General features: G+C 36.0%; 1 protein-coding gene across 1 annotated transcript in view; it reads left to right on the top strand.

Annotated features, from left to right (window-relative positions):
- LOC141487534 (GMP synthase [glutamine-hydrolyzing]-like) overlaps positions 1–20,125 on the top strand; it is a 35,239-nt gene extending 15,114 nt beyond the window's left edge. The window contains 9 exon segments of the mRNA XM_074186629.1: positions 688–1,475; positions 2,662–2,932; positions 8,754–9,060; positions 11,427–11,615; positions 11,670–11,742; positions 11,745–11,889; positions 11,943–12,016; positions 16,061–16,299; positions 19,685–20,125. Coding sequence (XP_074042730.1) covers positions 688–1,475; positions 2,662–2,932; positions 8,754–9,060; positions 11,427–11,615; positions 11,670–11,742; positions 11,745–11,770 — 1,654 coding nt within the window. The 3' untranslated portion in view covers positions 11,771–11,889; positions 11,943–12,016; positions 16,061–16,299; positions 19,685–20,125.
- The last annotated feature ends 4,006 nt before the right edge of the window (positions 20,126–24,131 follow it).

Genomic DNA, 24,131 nt, shown 5'->3' with positions numbered 1-24,131 from the left:
AGGATTAACGAGGTAGTTAATTTTAACGTGCGATCACTAGTACGGAATATCCCCATACATTGGCTTATGCTTTTGTTGCCTCAGGAATGAAGTGATCTCTGCAGCTTTCATGTGGGTAACAGGTTCCAACTCGGTGAAAGAGTTGTCAATACCTCGTTCAGTGTCGAAAACTAAACCGAGTTCATCACTCACTCATGCAGCTGCCTTACTTCTGCTCTCTCATGGTCGCCAACTATGCAGAAGAGGGAATTGGAACCCCTGATGACTTCTCAGGCTTCATCTAGTACAGTTTTGTCATGTACCCTCCGAACTTGAATGTCCAAGGCCTTACTGTTGTTCGGGGAAGGACAATCGTGTAACGGACGATTTGGAATGCAAACTCCTATGTAGATACATAATTTTTCAGGTTGGGTTTATACAGCTCCCCTCGAGATAGTTCTTCACTGTGGTTACTGCTTGTGAGTAGCGTTGTTCCACCCAGCGGTAAGTATATGTCTGTTTGGTATCTAAATGGCGCAGGATACTTCCTTCTACGAGCTGCACATCCTCTGCGCATCCCCCTCTATGGTGATGGACAGCACATTTGTCTATCCCAAATTTCATACCGATAGTATGCAAGTACTCCCCCACCACCCTCAAAGACATTGCTGAGGTACAAAAATCGTAAATGTGTATTATTTTTTTCAGGGGCCTAGACAAAATACAGACTGTATTATTAACTCATGGCGACTCAGTAGACAAAGTAGCTGATAATTTTAGATCGGTAGCACAAAGTTCCTCTTTTTGTGCTGGAATTTGCAACGAGAAACTGCAGCTGTATGGGGTTCAGTTTCATCCTGAAGTAGATTTAACTTCAAATGGCAAAACCATGCTCAAAAATTTTCTCTTTGATGTAGTTGGAATGACTGGCAATTTCACTATTCAAGGAAGAGAAGAACAATGCATAAAATATATTAAAGAAACTGTCGGGGACAAAAAAGTTCTTTTGTTACTTAGTGGTGGTGTAGACAGCACTGTTTGTGCAGCCTTGTTACACAAAGCTTTAACGCCCAATCAAGTAATAGCGATTCACATCGATAACGGTTTTATGAGGAAAAATGAAAGTGCAAAAGTGCACAATAGTTTAATGAAAATTGGTCTCAATTTGAGGGTGATTAATGCAGCATCAAACTTTTGTGAAGGTACAACAATTATACCAGTAGATAAAAAAGAGGGAAATAGAACTGTGGAAACTAAAATGTTATGCATGACTTCAAGTCCAGAAGAGAAGAGAAAGATAATTGGAGATATATTTGTTAAAATATCTGATGAAATAGTTGCTGATCTCAATCTCAAACCTGAAGAAGTATTTTTGGGACAAGGAACCTTAAGGCCTGATTTGATTGAGTCTGCATCAAAACTGGTGTCCTCCAAAGCAGATACGATTAAAACACACCACAATGACTCTGAACTCATAAGAAAATTACGAGACCAAGGTAAATATCAATTACAAGCTATTTTTTAAATATATCCCTTCATTATCGTTATGAAAAATCAACTGGAAAAATTATACACAATGAATTGTTTCCACAAATATAAGCAAAAGCAGAATACTATTGATTGAAATGTTTTGTTTCAAAATATCACGAAATATTTTTGATGCATTGATTACAATTTTTTTCTTCGAAATTCTGTACATTTCACTGGTCTGTACATTTTACTGTTCTTTCTATTCAAGGAACTACTATGACATTCAATTCTTTGGTAAAAAGGTCTCCCTGTTTGGCCAATATAAAGTTTTGGTCAAAAGTCACAAGGCAACTTATATACTCATGATGTATTCTATACTAAAGTTTTGCCTTTATTGTTTTTATTAATTTTATTTGAACTATTATTTGTTATGTAAGTCATGTCCTTCCTATGAGATACAAAAAAAAGTTGATAATTGAATGTAAGTAGTTTGGTCGTTCATTTTATTTTTTGAACAATCTAATTATAACTTTGTTCGTCTCTTTGATCATTTACATGATATCAGACATGTCATGTAAAAATATAAAAATTGATAATAATAATAATATTTATTTGTTTGGTTGAAAAGTACAGTTGAAAGAAATAAATGCACAATAAACAAAGGAAATGTCAAGTCCAAAAGTAAATACAACAAAACATATAATTAATGTTAATAACCACATGTAACCATATTATAAAAGTCAGTCGTAATAATAATAATAATATTAACAACACAATAACACAAACAGTCTAAAAGTATTGATAAACATCCAGGAGTAATTGAAGTAAGTATAGTTGTAGACCATAAATAGTTGTTATAAATAATAGTAACTACTATAAATAGTAGTTATACAACATATTGACATTTTACTTATGGTTTGACCTATTTATTAATTTCATTTCGATTTGAAACCACAATATTTTTGATTTTTCAACAAATTTGTGTTCTCGTACTTTTATATTTTATTCTCATTGTTTCAATTTTATTGAATTTTATTATTGTTCATTTGAACTCATCAATATACAATACACAGAATAAACCATTGGCTGGTCAAAAGTACCATTTAGAACCCTCGCTTGCATTCTATTACTTGTCAATTATGTTGTTTGGAGATACTCAATTCAATATCATTTTTCAACACTTCAAAGATCTTATCAAACTAATGGTTCCAGGTAGAGTGGTTGAACCTCTCAAAGACTTTCACAAAGTCGAAGTGAGAGCTATTGGTAGGGACTTGGGTTTACCGCCTGCAATTGTGATGAGGCATCCATTCCCTGGACCTGGTCTTGCAATAAGGGTTTTATGTGGTGAAGAAACTTTTATGGAAAACGATTTCTCAGAAACCCAGGTTTTAGTGAAAATTATAGTTGAATTCAGTGAAATGGTGAAGAGGAAACATGGCTTATTGAATAGGGTTGAAGACGCTATAAATAATGAAGAAAGGTGAGTATATTATATAGGAATGTAGGCTTTCACGGCTGGCGTCAATATTTTGGTTTGTTTCTGGGTTTTGCTGTGGTATTCTTTGGTTATAATTTCCAAACGTTCCAACTGCAACTGCGGCAGTCATCCTCAGTGGCGTGGTCAAACTACTCTTCTTGACATGTCAACTGAAATTGTTGACATGTCAAGAAGAGTACGCCACTGAAGATGAAACCGCTGGAAACCACGGCAGTGTGTGTGTCTTTGGAAAGGTTTCTGCGGTTTCCATGTTAAACCGCGTCTTGTGTTTTAAGCAAATTGACGTTTTGGCTTGAACTTTGTAGCTATTTTTAAGAAGCTATCACTGCACTAAGATCTCAATCTGCCTACTCCTCAGGTAGTGACAGGCTGCAAGGGTTTTGTGACTTGACGCCGGAGCCTCAAGCTGCCTAACCTCCAGGTCTCGTCGCTGGCCTCTGCCTAGTCCCAAGCGTCGACTGCCGGTCCACCGGTTCTGGTCTGGTATTTGTCGAAATTAAAAAACGCCTCAATTGCCTCAATAAATGAGATCATTCACAAAGATTACCTTATTCATGGAGTTCATTACTGTCACGCTATAAATCTTACAACATTGCACATCTCGCTTCTGCAAGTCATAACCCAGTTTCCACAACCAACTGTTCAAAATCTGTTTTTCCGTTAACTAGCTGTCGCACCCCTATGAACGACAACCCTCAGAAGTAGAAACTTGTGCGAGCTAAGAATTAACGAGGTCCTACCTTTTAACGTGTGATTCCTAACACGGGTTGGAAGATAGCAAGTGAAAATCGATCGTTCAGACTAGGGCTTGAACCACCGACCAACACGGCATTTAATTCAAGTGAGTGAACAAAGTACCCACGTCGAACCGCCTGGCTACCGACCATCGCTCCCACTACTGGTCTGCCCTTCCAGTCGTTCAGGGACGTAAATACCAGACCAGAATCGGTGGACCGACAGTCGACGCTTGGGAGTAGGCAGATTGAGACCTCAGTTTAGTGATAGCTTCTTGAAAATGGTTTTGAAGCGGAAGCACGTCGAACTACTAAAAACACAAGAACTACTAAGAACACAAGAAATTCATAGACATTTGAAATTCAAAATTTCAATTGAGAATGTAGGGGCACACTTTGGTAATTCACCATTTTTGTTTGGTTTTTCACAAATCCTTCAATAATTACTTTATATATAAAAAAAAAAATTAAACGCCATGTGAATGGTGAGATGAATTTTCGGGGCAGGGATTCCAAAAAATCGATTTATGAACAGAATATTGGTTGAAGGTCAAGAAAAACTATACGACTTATTATACGGCTCTAAGTAGGTCTGAGTGATATATCTTTCCTCCACTTTTTCTTCTTTTATCAACTTACTTCAGCCACAGTAGAATAATACAACCAGTAGGCTCTCTTACCACGTGATCCGCCCGAGTTGCCGGGGACTTTCAACCGCTCTTATGATGAGATTCTCATCCAACGCGTTCAGTGCTGTAGTATCGAAGGATTCGACGGTACCACGGGCATCGGATTAGTTATAATGAACGGTCGATAATTGATATTGTGTTGTTATTCTTGTTTTTAGTTTTTGTAGTTGGTTATTGTTGTTTGTTTCATTATTAAGTGATTGGAAAATAGGAGATGTAAAAAAGCCATAATGAATGAAAGTAGTGGGAGTGGACTTACTGGCTGATTTTTCCCGTGCTTCACCTGCATACGAGTTTACCCCAGAAACGTTCAGGGCGTGCCCTAAATAACCTTATAACATTTTTATTCAAACTAGGGACGGGATCTCTAGCATCGTATTCAATGGTATTAAAAGTCTAGCCAATGTAGTGAATGCTCTGCCCGCTTGATCTGATGTCAATTCAAATGTCACTTCTAATGGTCGAGGTTTTTTCAATCATATCTATTTCTCTGAGGGAGGGAAATGAGTAGTTCCACAGTTCCAATAAATATGGCACCTCTGATTCTAACTATGGATACTAACTACGGATACTTCCCAGCCATGTCCAGATTTATAAGAGAAGCCAACCGTCTTAGTTGTGACATTACAGGAATTTCACTTTAAAATACTGGTTAATGGACCTCGGCTACAAGAGAAAGCAAACTTTTTTGCTGGACAGTTAGACATGCAAAACTTCACATGTTCCATGAGTTGGATATACTGTTTCAAAGTAAGACGCAACATTGTCAGTGGAAAGCTTGCTGGCGAGTCTTGGTCAGTTCAACAGAGTTATGTAATCGATTGGTTAGAAAAAGTTTGGCCTACTCTACGTGTGCAATTTAGAGATGAAGACATTTTAAATGCAGATGAAACTAGGCTGTGTTAAAAAAAAATTCTCGTAACCGGAAAATCTCAACTTACCCGATTTTTTGAAAATATATGGATTATGAGAGCAATCGAAGAGCCTGGATGATGGCAGACATTTTTATTAAATGGGTATGCGCATGGGATCGGGATCCTGTTGTTAGTTGACAAAACTGTCCAGCACATCCTCATATTGCAAACTTGAAAAGCATAACCCTGGTGCTTCTGCCTCCCAACAGGACATTAGCGTTGCAATCCATAGATCAAGGAATTATTCGATTTTTGAAAGCACATTTTCGTCAAAACCTTGTCCTGAAAATGATCCATTTTTTAGAAGACTGGTGAAACAGAAGTGTTGGGTAACTAAAGATCACTGTTCTTGATGCTATTCTAATGATTCAAAATGCCTGGGACCAACCCAAGAGTAGATGAACAAAGCCGGTTCTATTACACCGGAAATTCAACTAACAGAAGCAATGAAGTACATAGAGCTATGCGTAACCGGCACATAATTGACCAACTGCGCCACGAAAGCGTTACACGAAAAGCGTTAGGTACGCGAAAAAACGTTACGCGAAAGCGCTATACAAAAAAAAGTTACGCGAGTAAATGTATGCGAAAGCGTTATACGAAAAAACGTAACGCTTTTCGTGTAGCGCTTTCGCGTAACGCTTTTCGTGTAGCGCTTTCGGATAACGCTTACCTGCGTGACGTTTTTTCGTATAATGATTTTCGTATAGCGCTTTCGGGTAGCGTTTTTTCGCGTGACGCTTTTCGTGTAGCGCGTTCAAATAGCATTTACTTGCGTAACGTTTTTTTCGTATAACGCTTTTCGTGTAGCGCTTTCGCGTAACGTTTTAACGTTTTTTCGCGTAACTCTTTTCGTGTAGCGCTTTTGGATAACCTTTACTTGCTTAACGTTTTTTCGATTAACGCTTTTCGTGTAGCGCGTTCAAATAGTGTTTACTTGCGTAACGTTTTTTTCGTATAACGCTTAACGTGTAGCGCTTTCGCGTAACGTTTTTCGTGTAGCGCTTTCGGACACCGTTTACCTGCGTAACGTTTTTTCGTATAATGCTTTTCGTGTAGTGCTTTCGCGTAACGTTTTTTCGCGAGACGCTTTTCATGTAGAGCTTTCGGATAACGTTTACTTGCGTAACGGTTTTTTTCGTATAACGTTTTTAGTGTAGCGCTTTCGCGTAACGTTTTTAGTGTAGCGCTTTCGCGTAACGTTTTTTCGCGTAGCGCTTTTCGTGTAGCGCTTTCGGATAACGTTTACTTCCGTAACGTTTTTTTTCTATAACTCTTTTCGTGTAGCGCTTTCGCGTAACGTTTTTTCGTGTAACGCTTTTCGTGTAGAGTTTTCTTGGCGCAATTAGTCAAGTATGTGACGGTTACGCATAGCTCTATGTACTTCATCGCTTCTGTTAGTTGAATTTCCGGTGTAATAGAACCGGCTTTGTTCATCTACTCTCAAGCAACCATTTTCAATTGTTACAAACACGCTGGTTTTGTGCGAAGAAATGTATAATGTATCATAACTTCAGAGTAGATGAGTTTAATGAAGAAGACAACGTACCGCTGAGCATGTGGGCGAGGGCTGTTGATAGGCATCAGTTTCCCATAACAATCGAGAACTTTGAACAGTACGCATGTGTCGATGATGCTGTCGCCACTTGTGAAGAACCGTCCGATGAAAACATAACGGAAAATATCATCGCCAACGATGCTAATAGCAAAGGTTGCGACGGTGATGATGACGAACCAGAGGAGATTTATCCAACCTTGAGTGGTCCGAAGCTCTGAAGGCTGTTGAAACGCTCAATGTGTTTGTTTAGACTAACTTTAATGATGATCTTAGGAAAACAATGATGTCATGAATTCACAATTCTCACTACCGAACAAAAGTTAGTAATATAGCTAGTAGAGTTCCAAGCCATTCCTTATGGGAAAAACACGTGTAAATTTGAGCAGGTCGATTCTGTCGTTTTTTGGACCTCAGGCTCAGTTCACACGGAAGGGACAAAGATCAGCGCCTCGTTTCTGCCAGACGTCCATTCTGTGTGAATTGGACCTTAGACTTGCAGAGCTCAGAGCTTTTACTGTAATACCAATCGACCAATCAGAAGCTACCGCGCGTACAGCGGGAAATTCAAATCCAATAGATGAACAAACTTGGCCCTGGCGCAAAATCAAATGTATTTTCTTATGGAGCTAAACTTTTTGCAATTTTTAGATCAAACAGGAGTGGGGGAAACGTGTGACGGAATCGATGCAGGATTGAATGAGTCCTTAACCTCTACACCAACGTGGGATGTTGGAAGTAATTTTGAATTGTTGATATTTATAGCGGTTGTTTTGTCGGGACTGAAATTGACTTATTTTATATACTTGATCGCATTTTTTTGATTTCCAAATTGTAACGTTTTCATTGTAGAAGATAGGAAAATATATTTAGATTTGGGGAAGAATGGAGGAAGAAGAAGATTTCATATAAAGGTGTAAGTGTGCAAGAGTGAGAGCCACGTGTGACGTAATCGACGCAAAGAGAGATGGAAATGGTATCGAAGTTATACGTTGCTAGCGTAAGCAGATGTTGTTCATTATAAATTAAATCGTTGTTTATGGAGCAATGTAGCGTTGCCGGTTTCAAAATCACGCATGAATGGTTAGGAATACGACTCGAAAAAATTGGAAGCGTGAACTTATATATTAATAATGATGAATGATGAATCAAATTTAAGAAAAAATATTACAATTTTACACTTCAACGTGCGGTCCCTCAATGTGGACAGGGTGTCTCAAAATACATAATTTCAGAAAAAAACATAGTATCAATGTATATACAGGGCGTTTCAAAAAACATCATTTTGGAAAAAACCATGTTGGTTTAACAAAAGGCTAGTGTTCCAACATGTCAGAAGGACACTAAGTCGTATCTTTGTTAACCTAGTTAGCATCATCAGGAGAAGGAGTTAGGGGGAGTTACATGTTGTGCAGTTAACATGGAGGTAATGTGGTAGCGAAGTATATTACTAAAGTTTGTCAAAAACAACCTCAAATAACAGACTTTCTACGTTAGTTATACAGTTTTTTCGTGCAATGTGTGTGTAATTTATGTCTTTGTATTACAGTACATTATGTAGGTACCTATATTTGTAGTTCGAATATTTAAGAACCATTAATATAAAGCATATGAATGTGATTCCTATGAAATGTTTTATTTCCCTAAATAGGAAAGTCAAACTTTTGCATTTATAATATGAAGGTATTCGTAAGTTAAGTATGTATGTACTTTAGAAATAATTTTGCCGTTTTGTGCGTCGTTTGGTTATAGTACACATAGTATATTCGGTCCCTTGAAGTTCGTTATATCCGGATTCTACTGTATTTTTTTTTCTCGTGGGGATTACCCGTACACATAAACAAATAAATAACAGATGGAATATAACCAGAGCGTGAGGCAACACGCAATATGATTTTTTTGGTGTTTTAGGGAAATGTTGAAGAAAATCTCTAGTCATCAGAAATTTGCTGCCACTTTATTGCCTATCCGTAGTGTTGGAGTCCAAGGTGATTGTAGATCATACAGTTACGTTGTGGGCATATCATCAGATCAGGAACCTGATTGGGAAGAAATGATGTTCCTCTCTTCAGTGATACCAAGAATATGCCGTAACATAAACAGAGTATGTTACATTTTCGGAGGTATTGTAAAGGAATCTCTACCAGATGTTACCCCAACTTACTTGACCAGTAATGTCCTTAGCACACTAAGGCAATGTGATGATGTAGCGACTAAGGTAAGTGTAGAGGTAATCGATGACTCAAGAAATGATGAATTACAAACAATTTTGTTTTGTTGTTATTTAGACGCTGTCTGTTGAAAAAATAAGGTGAATTTTCATTTATCTCAAAGAATATTTATTTGTGATAAATTGTGGTGAACCCGAATTACGATTTTTTATAATCAACTGATAATTTGTGCTATGTTAGCAGCGATGAAATTGTTTACAATTTCATAAGGCGTTTTATCTTTCATTTTCTATAAATTATTTCCTGAATTCATGAAGAACCCTCTATTAAAGGACCATGGGGACTCTTCATCTGTTTTCTGGAAGCATATTTGGCTCCCTGTATTCGTCTTTGCCACAAGATAATTCTTTAGATGGCTGTTTCTATACAGGGTGTTTCAAATTCAATCCTCACCATTGGGATCTCAGAAACTATAAGAGATGGTTAAATTGGGACAAAGTTGCGCATTTACTTTACTAACAATATGCCGTTTAGAAAGTTCCGAAATTCATCCGGAGATATCCGGAAAAAACAGCAATTTCGGAAAATGGTTTTTATTTTTTCTGCCTTTATTTTTCGAAGGATTCGAAAATGAATGGCACTTCCACATTGCCACTTTTTCCCTGCTACATAATGGTGTATTCAGATTTGCTATCCGACGTTCCGATGTCCTAACACTGTTTCTATCGAATTTGTAATAAATTTGTATCATATATTTTTTTTTTTTTCATTCGTGAAAGCCATTTTTTGGCAAAAATTCAATGACTTGTACAATAACAAAATGTTATTGAGTGTAACAAATTGAAAGTCAAATTTAGAAACATCAAAGTCAAAGCCTCTTATGATAAGAATCATTTTTTTCAATATCTCCAATTTCACAAAAAAGAATGATAACTTATGATGCATCATTGAAAAGGTAAAATCTGGTTCTATTCGAAACAGAAAGAATCGAATGTAGCGCCCTTAAGAAAAAATTAAGTCGATGATGGTGGCCGGAAGACGAAACGTAGGATAGCAAATATGAAAACATTATTATGTAGTAGGGAAAAAGTGGCAATGTGGAAGTGCAATTTATTTTCGAATCCTTCGAAAAATAAAGCCACAAAAAATAAAAACCATTTTCCGAAATTTCTGTTTCTTCCGGATATCTCCGGATATACTCGGAATTTCAAAACTTTCTTAACGGAATATTGTTAGTCAGCTAAATGCGCAACTCTGCCCAATTCAACCATCTTTGTACCCCTCATAGTTTCCGAGATCCCAGTGGTGAGGATCTAATTTGAAACACCCTGTATAAGTAAGTAGAAAAGCCGTTTATGGTTTCTGTGTGTTGAATTTTTCATTGTTGAGTATTGGAAGGAACGAATTAAATGATTGTCCACTCATATCTAATTCACTACAGTGTTGCTCACAATTTTTTTTCTTCGGAAAGCATCTTGATTTGACTTTTTGTTCTTCCTGTCGATCATATACGTAGTTGAATAAACAGACGAATTGAAATGTTATTCCAAGCTTTCTGGAGGTCGTAGATTATCTCGTGGAATATCAATTAATGTCAAAGTATGGGTATCGCGGAGTGTGTATGATAGGTTAGGTTTGTTAGATTCTGCTGAAATCGCGTGATAGAACAGCCACTCAAATTCTTGTATAATACTAACACAACCAAAGCTGTCGGTTTTTGTGGAGTAACTCTAATCAAATTTTGAAATTCAATTAAAGAATAATACTCCAAGAATATCCACACATACAGTCCGCTTATTAAAAAATATATTTGCCATGTCTTGCATTTCACAGTTTGTTTCATTTATTTTTTATTTAATGAACATACAAACATACAAAACGGACAGATTTCATATACTACACGATTTGATCTCCACAAACTTGTGATCTCCACAAACTTGTGGAGATCAAATTTTCAACAGTTCTTGTAACACATGTAACACATGTAACTTTTGGTAATAAATTGTTATTATAGAAATTCCTTTTGCTCCGTATCTTCGAAACAAAGCGCCTTATCAAAAATCATCAAAGGACAGAATATCCTTAGAATAGTCGAAGGAATAGTCCTTTAAATTTTTGCCGCATGATTAGTAAACACCCTGTATATATTTTTATGAAATCCGTACTCTAGTCTAGACTGAGCACTGGACATAAGTTTCCTAAATATTTGTGTTAGCAGCCTTGGAAATGAAGAGACTATTTTGTAAGTTTTGGGGAACGTAGGAGCCTTTTAGTGACTGAAGCTTTGTTGATATTTTACGTAGTTCAGTTGTTGAATATTTTCAAATGAAGTTTTCAAAGTTATTGTAGTCTTGAGAGTTTCAACCAATTTTCACGAATATACAAATATGAATGTGAATGAATTCTATTCCAGATTTTACATAGTAGTGGACATAGCCAATCTGTTAGTCAAATGCCTGTTATACTAATTCCGTTACATTTCGACCGAGACCAGGCTCTGAGGATACCTTCTTATCAAAGATCGGTGGTCCTTCGGCCATTTTGTACCCAGGATTTCATGACGGGTGTACCTGCAGTACCTGGCAAACAACTCCCCGTTGAGGTAAGTTCTGATTACATTATCGTTTCTGTGTATGTTTCACAAATTTGTTTGCAGGTTGTGAGAAAAATGGTCCAAGAAGTAGTACAAGTACCGGGTATTTCAAGAGTTCTCTATGATTTGACGTCGAAACTCCGGGTACAACAGAATGGGAATGACCTTCCATATGTTTGGTTAGACAATGTAATTTTTAGTTCCCAGTTTTGAATTGATACATATGTACAGTTAACGTTTTTTATTATTTGGTTATTGCAATTGCCAGTTTGAATTATAAAAAGTGAAGTATGTTGAACTTTCCTTATTTAATTTTTTAATTACCTACCATTATAGATAATTACTGAATGGAAACTGGGTAAATTGTGATGGCAGTGAAAACTATATTACATGACTTGAGGTGCAGTTACGTAAGTTGAATTTTTGTTTTTTAGGGTTTTCAATGGGTGAACATGCTGTACTTTATTTATTAATAGAAGTACCAGGTCTGTTGAAAAAATGAGGTCAATTTTCTCAAAAAACATTTCCATTTATCGCCTTCAAAGTAGCCCCCCTCGAATATAATACACCGGCATTTTGTATAATCCTCGTAGCAGTTGCAATATGCACTTTTTGGTATGTCCTTGAGCTCTCTCAGCAGTTCGGTTTTCAGTTCCTCAATCGTCGCAAAACGCCGCCCTCTCATAGGTCTCTTCAATCTTGGGAACAGGAAAAAGTCGCAGGGGGGCAAATCTGGTGAATACGGTGGCTGGGGCTTGATTACGTCATTGCCAATGTAATGACAATGACGAGTGAGTAGGTGCATTATAAAAAACCTAATCAATACAGTTTATTGTATGATTTTCACTATAAAAGGGTTTTACGAAAACCGCGACACGTGTTTCGCTATACAATAGCTTCCTCAAGCTTCCTTCTAAATTACAACCATTTTATATTCTAATCTACTACCTACTCGTCTACCTGAATAATGAATCTACCTGAAAAGGTCAGGTATAAATTCATTTACAATATCAATACATTTTTTCCAAAGTATACCTACCTGAAAATATGCCTAACTGTTTTTACCTGCAAATGAACAGATTCAATAATGGCGAATTATTCAATTCACTTTGACCGTTCATATAAGATATTGAGAGTTTTTGAATTTGTTTATTTCCATACTCTCCAACAGGTTAAGTTTCTAGAAATGGAGGGGTTTGTATTCATGGTTGAACTCATGTCCCTCTGAGATTGAATGACTGGCATATGTGGAATTTATTGTTCCATTCTGAAAACTATATTTGTGTTCCTTTATGCGGGCTTTGACCATTCTTCCAGTTTGACCTATATAAAACATCGGACATGACCCAGACCGTAATTTATACACTCCTGATTTTTCCGAAACTGAACTTTTATCTTTGTTATTCTTAATGTGCATGCCTAGGTTGTTGTTGGTGTTGAAAGGAGTATTTACACCTTTCCTGTGCAGAACTAGGTTAAGGTTCTATAACTTTTTCCTCTTCTCTTAGAATTGGGTAAACATCTTTCAAAGCTTGACCGCATAACTTTTTTGATAATAAAGAATGTATTAGACTGAATTGAAAAGGTTAAATTTTTAGTAGTGATTAATTTTTGGGAAAGAAAGTTTTTGGCTTTCTACTACTCCATCTTGATACAAAAAAAGGGATGAGGGAATCTTCCAAAGAAAGAAAGTAATCAATTTGAAAACAAGTAACTCTATACATGGATGTGTAGATCATGCAAAGAAGTAACTTTCAGACACAAACTGAAAGAAAGTCCTCCTGAAACAGCTACTTTCATATAAACATTGAATTACACAAAAGAAAAAAATTCTAAACAAATACTTCTATATGAACACTGAATTATACAGAAATACTTTCTCTACTCAGTTTGTATTTCAAACATTCATTGTGGAATAAAAATCAGATATCATTCACATGAGTTCTACTTTGAATGAATGGTAATAAATTGCACTTACATGGAACACTGTCATCCTCACTGGTATTGCAAAAAAATCAGCAGTTTTGAAACAAACTTTGCTGTCATATGCTTCATGTCCAAAATTTACAAAAAAATTGCATTGCATGAGCCAGCCGATATGTCGACATGCTCAGTAACGGCTCTGATAGTGATTCTACGATTTTCCATAACAATTTTCTTCATGTTCTCAACATTTTCATCGATTGTTGATGTGCTGGTGCTTCTCGACATTCTGTGAAATGCTTGAAATAGTATATTGTGTAACAAGTGCGTGAAATCGACTTTTTTACACAAGCGTGGAATTTGCGACACGAGCCCTCAGGCGAGTGTCGCAAACAACGCGAGTGTAAAAAAGTCTTCACGCACATGTTGCACACTATACTTTTTCTACGACCATACAGAGAAAATTAAGCACCATTAGTTTGAAGAGCTTTATTGAATTTCAGAATAATTAGTAAATACCTATATTATAAAATTAACAATTAATTCTCATACTGAGATTATTATTTTTGGTTTTCATTCTGATGTGGAATAATAATGATTATTAATAGTAATATTGGAACCTGTGACCATTACAAAACTTACACCTGCAGCATTTGATTTTTCTATTAGTGTGTTTTTTGACTTGGAAGTTGAGGTGATAGAAGTAGTGGCGATAGGGGCTGAGGAAATTTGATTTTGAGGCGATAAAATTTTATTTGCCACATCAATTTTCTGAGTAATTGAGTTTTCTATATAATGCTCTGCCACTGCAGAGGATTTCCAACCTCCATGTTTTTTTAGGGTAAGCAAATCGCCTCCAGCTTCTTCTAATAACGTGGCGGATGACCGCCTAATACAGTGGCCTGTATATTGTTCAGCATGAGGTAAATTTAGGTATTTTGCGATTACCGAAGGAACTTTACCAATTTTATTTATACCAACGATCTGGCAGGTACATTTTCCACCTTGATAATTAATAAATAATTTTTTTTCTGCGTATTTCTGCGGACGGAGTGCCGTATATTTTCGGTATAATTCAAGATGTTCCGTGATGGTAAATTTTCTTGAGATTTTGGTTTTTGTATCATGGACGTTTACTATGAGTATTGTACCTAAATCTTCAATATCATCTAATTTCAGTTTATACAGTTCATCTCTTCTAAGAGCTCCAGCAAGTCCAAATATTAGTATAACCTAAAAGAAAAAGAAATTACAATATAGAAACTAAAAAAAGATTATGGCTGTCAGAAATCGAACCCAGGTCCTTGGGCGCGCGAGGCCGACGCACTACCGCTGAACCATTCGTATTTACAAATATATGTGTGAAAACGCGATTCTCAACGCCCAATTTAAAATAATTTAGAAGATCATAGTTAGGTATCACATTAACATAGTTTTAGATAATATATCTGATTTGGCCAACTATACTTATTAGGATCTACTTAATTTATAGATATTATTTTCCATTTATTTGATACTACCGTGAGACATTAAACTTACCTTGGTCAATAAATAATGTGAGATATTTGAGTTTCTACATTGATTTATTGTATATTAATCACATCTCTTTGACTTGCCTTATGTACTATCCATAACTGGATTTGCCAGATATTATTATTATCAGTAACATTATTATTTTCAATATGTGATGAATTCCAGGCCGACAAAGATTTGAACCCAGAGGATGTTGAACTGGATGAAAACTATACATTGGAGAACAGAAGCAAATGTAGGTAGAAAGAGTTGAATTGAAATTATCACATTCGTTATGAAATTCCTTTATATTTTTTTCAGCGAGTGCTCCTACTGAAGAAGATCCAGTTGATGAGTATCCAGATATTAGCGGAATCACCACAGCACGAGTGAGTTTTTAAATTGAGATATCACCTAATTCAATAGATGACTAGGCCTAAACTATGTAATATGAATAAATTTTGTAATTGATTTTGGTTCAGTTCAGTTTAAAGCATTGAGAATGTATCTAGTCTCTAGTTGGTTACATTTTTTATTAGAGATTGTTGCCCTCGCCAATTTTAATATTCAAATTATTTTTAGGAAGCAATGGGAGAAATGCTGGAAGAAGATAAACAGAAGATTCTGCAACAAGTGGAGCTCTTAAGAAGCGAAAAACTTAAATTTGACTGTGAAGTTGCCAAATGAGATGATACTGGAAATGACATCATCGTTTTGGCCAAACATATGTGTATGATCGTGATGGAGATGACTGACTTTTCACAAGGTATAACATTCAAATGTTGTTTCTAATTGTTCTCCCTACTTAAGGTGACTGAAATGGTATTGAAATAGTTTCAAAATTACCGTGAAGGTCTGGCATACTAGAGTTGATAGAAATTACATAGTTTTAAAAATATAGACGCGTGCGTCCCTCACGGTAGCGTTTTAGGGCCCTTTTTTTTTATTCTCTATAACTGATGTTAACTTGTGTAGAGTTTATTGAAATTTCAGGAGATGATTATTGTGCGATTTTTCAGAGGTCGCGGACCATTGAAAACGACAATGGATGTCATAAATGCAGCAAAGAAGATTTCAGAAGCTGGAACAAAACTGGATAAACTCACCAGACAGATTGCAGAGCAATGTCCGGAAAGCTCAACTAGGCAGGATTTGTTGGCTCATTTACAACACATTGCCGTTTACTGCCACCAAATTAATGTTACCTCCAAAGTAAAAGCAGATGTCCGGAATATAAGTGGAGAGTTGAGTCTCTGGTGTAAGTATATCTTATGATATGTTATGGAAGATACTTGATGAAAATCCATGACAACGTATTCAAGTAACACTTGTGAGATTTCACTAACAGTTTCATTAAGGAAGTAATTTTCAAAGAGAACTCAAATTTTATCAAACAATTTGCTGTCAGCAACAGTTGGATAGATCAGGTGTATATATATATATATATATATATTGATTTGTCATTCTTGCCCAAAACTTGATATTGGCCAAACAGGGAGATCTTTTTCTCAAAGAATAAAAGAACATATGAGTAGTTTCTTGAATATGAAGACCAATTTCAGATTTGCAAATCATCTCTTGGCAGATGGGCATTAGTTCAACCACAACATTTCCTTCACCAAATTGGCATCATCAGTGTATGAATGTTTATAAAACAAATTGATATTCATTTCTCGAATTGAATTGGTGAATATTACTAGAGTTTTATCCCAACATCAAACCATTTTTTTAACGCCTCGACAGGTGTTCAGATCACCAAGTGATCAGGGTGATATCAGGAACGTATCACTGGCTATCAGACCATTACATCGAGACCAATATGCATACAGATCAGGTATGAAAAAGAAGGGCTTTACAACATGAACCCATCCAAATAGACCATAGTAGCATTCACCAAGAGGACTAAAACGAAGGGTCTCAGACCTCTAAAACTTCGAGGTGAAGAAATACAAGTGTCGGGGGAGGTTAAATATCTGGGAGTAATCCTAGATTCCAAACTGTCCTGGAACCAACACTTAGACAGGATAAAGAGGAAGACGAAGGTAGCACTGATGCTCGCCAGACGTGCCTGTGGAAAAACATGGGGGCTACAACCAGACATAGTTAAACCCATGATAACATATGCATCTCTGGTCTGGTGGCCAAAGATGAAGCAGGCGACCGCCGTCAACAAACTAGGCAAGGTGCAAAGACTTTCATCTTTGGGAATTACAGGAGCAATGGGAACTACCCCAACAGCTGCATTGGAGACGCTCCTGAATCTACCTCCTTTACACTTTGTGATAATGGGGGAGGCCAGGATGGGCCAATTCAGACTGGAGAACTCACCGAACTACAAAAGATCGGACCGAACAGAAATTTCGGGACGAGTGGAGGAGCACATATTGAATATATGCAAGGACCGCACGACACCGAAGTACACCTTTAACACAAACTTCACGGCCAAAATCGTAAGCCGTGACGAATGAAAGATAGATAGATAGATAGATAGATAGATAGGTATATTTTCACCACATTACATATATAAATACATTTATGGCATGTCAATATATTAATAGATACAATATAAAGTACCCAATGAATAAAATTATACAATAAAACATATGATATTTTGAAAGTGTTGCAAACATAATCAAGTGAGGCATAAATAAATAGCGTAAACAGAATGGAACATTTCAGAGAAGCAATGTGTTGAGTGCATGACTCAGTTGCTTTGTTGTGACGAGAAATTCGTCTGTGGAATAAAAGCAGTGTTCAAGAATTTTTTTGGTGCTTTTTTTGAACTGATCAAAAGATAGTGATTTGATTCTCTCCGGCAAGCAGTTATATAGATTGATATTCAGAGAGTTATGTTGAGATTTGGTTAATCTATACCTTGGAGTTTTTAATAACTTAGCATACCTAGTAATATGGTCATGTATATCTGACTGGGTTTGTAACTGGTTGATATTTCTGTGTATTTCTAATAAGGAATTGTAGATATATAATGAAGGTAAAGGCATGATGCCAAACTTTATAAAGTGTGGGTGACAATGTTCTCTATATCCAACTCCAGCTAAAATTCTTACTGCTTTTTTATTGTTGTCGAAAGATAGTTATTACACGGGTGGCATTTCCCCATAAAATTATTCCATAGTTTATCTGCGAATGAAACAGAGAGAAATACGTCATTCTCAGAGTATCAGGTTGAATTGCTTTTTTTAACTGCCTCAAGAGAAATAGAGTACTTGCTAACTTGTTACAGAGCTGTTCTATGTGATTCGAACATGTGAGTTTGTCATCAATAACAATTCCGAGTAGCTTGATAGTATTTCCCATTTGTAAGTTTATATTAGAGGAGAAGGTTATTTTTTGGGATTTGCTTGCGTTCAACTTGAGTTTGTTTGCAGTAAACCAATTTACAGCACGTCTTTCAGTGTTATGAGAAGAAGAAGTGAGTTCCATAAGGTTTTTACCGGTACTCATCAAAGTAGTGTCGTCGGCGAATAGAACACTTTTATTGGGTAATAGGAAGTTGCGTAGGTCATTTATATAAATTACAAATAAGAATGGCCCAAGCACTGACCCCTGTGGGACACATCATGTTTTATAGGTAGAAAGTCCGAGTTTCTTTGGTTAACAGTAACACATTGTTTTCTATTTTCTAAATATGAACTGAACAACTTCAATGCCACCCCTCCAATAGCGTAATATTTGAGTTTCAAAATGAGTATCTCATGAGAGATACAGTCAGAGGCCTTCGTCATCCCGAAAATATGTTTGGAAAAAACCTGGTATACAGATGGATCGAAGACCAAACATGGAACGGGAGCTGGAATATACTGAGCGGATAGAAATTTAAACTACAGCTATCAGCTAGGACTATACACATCCGTCTTTCTGAGAAAAGAACCGAAGAACTACTTCAATATAGTAGGGATCGGCTCAGAATAATTACAGTGGTCATTGTCGGCTTAGAGGACACCTGAATAAAATGGGGCTGTACAACGGAGACCTCAGCTGCAGATTAAGCGAAGAAGGGATAGAAACAGCACTACACATCTTAATGAGGCAATGAATCACAGGAGGCAGGCAATATATGGACGTACAAAATTACGCCCCCAGAAGAATATGACGAACGTCCAACACGGATCCTGTACAAACTAGTACAGGGAACGAGAATAAACGCAATGAGCCCAAGAGGCTGCAGTATTTTTTGGAGACTTGGACTACATGGACAAGTCAGACAGCTCCCAAGGTACAAAAAAAATGCAATTCAAAAATGTGTCACTAACGACTTTCTCAAACAGTTCACAGAGGGAGTAAGGCAAAATACTTTGTCTGTAGTTATCCACTTCTGTTTTGCTTCTTTTTGGTGTAAAGGAAATATAAGAGTCAGTTCAAATACATTTGAGAAACTGCCTGCAAATAATGACTATTCCATCAAAAGGATAGCAGTGAATCAATTATAAAGTTATAAAGTTGATAATTTTTTTACGATCACAATGATTTCAAATTTCATTCACTTTTCATTTTATTAATTCTATAAATTTCGAGTGTTTTTGAACACTGAGAGTCCGAACTTGTAACAATCGCAGAGAAACGTCAAACACCTCAAAACACACTAGGAAAGTTCACTTACTTTTTTATTCTGTATTTTATAGTCTCCCATCGTTGTTTGGAAGATGAAGGCACCTGAAAAGAAACCACTTTTGAGACCCTAAAAGCCAGAGGAAGTTCATGCAAAGGTTCGAAAGGGCTCGCAAAAGAAGATGCAGAATCCAATTCATACACTTTCCGAATTCCAAAGCTCAACAGAGTCTGTATAGACTGTATTTTGTACTTAACTGCACATTTGTCGAAACAGTTACTTGAATTTTCCTATGTTGCATTTATACTTTTATGAGTTTGTGGTTGTTGTGTTCGGAGTACATAGCGAACTGCAATATATTTCAGTATTCTTGTTTATACAACTTTCAATTATCGTACTGAGAACTTCGTGGGGTTTTCAGATTCAGGGCTTGAAGAATTTACTTTTGTTCTTATTTTATGTATGTTTATTACATATTATTTATATCAAATAAATTTTTATTATTCAAAGATTATTTATTGAGGCGTTTTTCGTTGGACCAGTGGCGAACATAACAGTACATTAAAATATCTATAAAATGATCCAAAGCTACATCTGTGATTCGTTCAACCTCAAACAATTTGTGGAGGTTCCCACTAGAATCACCAATACAATAGCGACATTGCTGGATTTCGTTATATCTCACGAGAAAATTGTAACAGAATGTGAGGTTATAGGTATGCATAATATTTCTGATCATCAGTTAGTACAATGTAAACTCAACGTAGATGGTGAAAGGAGTGGTCCTCAAATGTGCACCTATCGTTCATTCAAATATTTCAAGGAAGAATTTTAGATCAAGATAATGTGGATGAAAAAGTATCGATGCTCGTTTAATTTCATCAATAATTTATTTGACAGACATGCTCCAATTATGACATCTCGCGTCACGAAACCGAAAGCTCCCTGGCTTACCAATACTTCAAAGTTGATGATATCTACTAGAGATAAAGCTCGGAAGCGATATCAAAGGACGAGATCAGAAGCTCATTCACGGTATTACAAAGACCTCAGGAATTATGTAACGAAAGCAGTTATTCGTGAAAAGAAAGCATACTTCAAAATCGAGTTGAATAATTGTCGTTTACGAGAAATGTGGAAAATTCTTAAAGATCAAAACATAGTCTCTAATAAAAAGAATGATCTACCAGAAAATTTGAAGAATGTTTCAGAGCTAAACGAATTTTTTGTCAACTCTGTTTCTGAGGTTTCTCCTCCAGTTGAACTTTTGAATTTGTATCAGAATCAAAAAATAATGGATAACGAATTCAATTTCACCGAAATAAACGACCTTTTTGTGTATAAGAGTATTTGTGACATTAAAAGTAATGCTTCTAGTTCTGATGATTTAAATATAAGACTAATACAATTAGCTTGCCCTCATATTATTCCTCACATTACTCATATTATAAACTTTTGTCTGCAAAACAATTTGTTTCCTGAGTCATAGAAAGAAGCAGTAGTTCAAATAATCCCTAAGAAAAAAATCCTCTAGAATATAAAGATCTTAGAGGTATAAGCATATTATCCACCCTATTCAAGGTGGCAGAAAAAGCTATTGAATTACAGGTACTTGATTATATAAATCAATATAACTTATCACCACCAATTCAGTCGGGATTTAGAAAGGGTTTCAGTTGCACTACTGCCTTACTGCACGTTTTGGATGATATCATTAGAGCCACTGATAGAGGAGATATAACAGTTTTCATTCTGCTGGATTTCACTACAGCTTTTGATACCATCAATCATGAACTGTTGATGTCCATACTTCATTACATAGGATTCTCAGAGCAATCTATTACATTACTGCGGAATTACTTGACTGGAAGAAAACAAATGGTGCGTATTGATGAAATTCGCTCGGAATACCTTTATATTAAATCGACTGTACCACAAGGTTCCATTCTAGGACCACTGCTTTTCAATATCTACACTTTTCATCTCATCAGACGCTTGAATCATTGTAACGTTCATCTGAACGCTGATGACACACAAATATATTACAGCTTTCCACCGCAAATGTTCGATGATGCTATGCAACTGATGAACAATGAAGTTTCCTCTTTTATCAAATCCGCTACTGACCAGTGTCTTCTCATTAACCCGAATAAGTCGAATATTTTAACGTTCGGCCGCAACAAAAGAGAAAAATAATCGAGGAAATGGTTAGAATAAACGTTGTGGGTTCTCCACTTCATAACGTTGGAATGGTAAAAAACTTGGGGGTTCTTATGCACAACAGCCTAAGATTTGAAAACCACGTCATGAAGCTTATTCAACTAGCATACGCCTCTATTAAACTGATATATGGGAGCAGACATTATCTCACTAGGAAGGTAAAAATAACTGTGTGGGAGACTCTTGTACTCTCTCACTTCAATTATGCAGATGTTCTATATGGTCTAAATTTGACTGATATATGTAAACGTAAAATTCAGACTGTTCAGAATTCATGTTTACGTCTGATCTTTGGAGTGAGAAGAAGGCAAGCGATTTCGTACACCTTAAAACTAGCTGGGTGGCTAAACATGGAGAGTAGAAGGTTACTGTATGCTAATGTTTTGTTTCATAAAACAATAACAACGAAAAAACCGCCTTATTTATATAATAACATACAGAACTGATGTACACAACGTAAATATTAGCATGCTTTAACCCCTCCTATATATCATTTATTTATTTATTTATTTATTTGCCACTGAGGTACAGTATGTACATATGGTATGTCAATAACTTAAAATTAATATACATATATAGAACATAATAACAGTGTGATACGAATAAAATAGGTAGGTATTTCATTTATCATATATGTGTATATGCATATATACACACATACACATATATACACAAATACACACACCCACATATATAAACATACACACATACATACACATATATAGACAAGACACGTATATAAATTCCTTAGTAAAAATATGGAACAGGCGTCGAAGATAACACTAAATAATAGTAAGAGGAAAAAAAATAAGTAAAATCATTGCTCAACGGAAATCATCTTCCAGGAATTCATCACAACTATAATAACATTTTTGCAGCAGCAATTGCTTTACTCTACCATGAAACACTTTATCAGAGGTAATTTGTTTGATCTGCTCTGGTAATTTATTATACAGATTTATGGCAGTATACAAAGGGGACTTTTTATATTTCGTTGACTTATGACTTGGAATACGCAAAACATCACCATGACGTGTGTTGTAACTATGCACCGTTGCGTTTGTTTCTAGTTCATGGATGTTAGATCTAGCAAATCCTATACATTTAAGAATGTATATGGAGGGAGCCGGTAATAATTTTTCCCTAACGAATACTGGTTTACAGCTGTCTCAGTGTTCAATGCTGAAAATTAGTCTAACAATGCGCTTTTGTGCTACGAATACTCTGATGAATTCATTACTGCAACCCCATGCTATGATATTGAGGGATATATGTGAATATGCCATAGCAAAATAGATTTCTAGTAGACCTGCTGTGTCCATGCATGATTTCATTTGCCTTAAAGCAAAGAATGTCTTGTTTAATTTGTTGCAGACATCTTTTATTTGCAGATCCCATGATAAGCTATCATCCAAGTAAGTTCCTAAAAATGTTATTTCGCTACTAATCTTTATTTCGTCAATAGTTTGTAGGTCATCTGGAACATTATTTTTCCTATTATAGAAATTTACTATTACAGTTTTTGTGGAGTTTAATATTAATCTGTTTCGCTGACACCAGGAGCTAAAACTATCGATTATGCATTTTACCTTACTAAGCAGTACATCAATATTTCCCCCTGTAACTGTGATAGTGGTATCATCCGCAAACATGGTAAGGTGGCAATCTTTCAGATATTCTGACAAATCATTTGCATACAACAAAAAAAGCAATGGTCCAAGCACTGACCCCTGTGGCACTCCAAGATTAACGTCGTTGCACCTTGATCTAACAATTTCACATTTTACAGTCATGGTACGCCCTTTGAGGTAAGATTCAATCTATTGTAACAAGTTATTCGGGAACCTAAGTTGGGTCAGTTTTGCAACTAGAAATTCAGGAATCACTGTGTCAAACGCTTTTGTTATATTCATATAGCATGTCAAGAATGAATATGATTTGTTAATTTATTTTATCTATTATCAGTACTGATGTATTTAATTATGTCCTGTAATTGGGTGTTACCTGTTGGGCAATAAATGATATTATTATTATTACAGGGTGACTTCTGTTTTCCCACCAGTAGACATGGCTTAGTGTGCTTGAACGGGAGCAAAAGCCACTATTAGAGAGAGACAGAAGTCTAATGAACTGAAGCCAAAGTTCATTAAAATCATCCATTTATACCAAATTCCGACTATACTATGCCAACTTCTACAAATGAAACTGAAGGAATTTCATCAGGAACAAAAATGGGAACTCTTCGGGATCAGATAATATTGCAATTGAAATGTTCTTAACACTAAATGGTATTATTGGTT

The sequence above is a fragment of the Leptinotarsa decemlineata genome, unplaced genomic scaffold (genome assembly GCF_025532065.1).
Source record: "Leptinotarsa decemlineata unplaced genomic scaffold, Ldec_3_MD MMD2_P_RNA_scaffold_4, whole genome shotgun sequence".
In the NCBI taxonomy this organism is placed as follows: Eukaryota; Metazoa; Arthropoda; class Insecta; order Coleoptera; family Chrysomelidae; genus Leptinotarsa; species Leptinotarsa decemlineata.
Note: the sequence above shows the minus strand (reverse complement) of the source record. Positions and strands in the feature narration are given on the sequence as shown.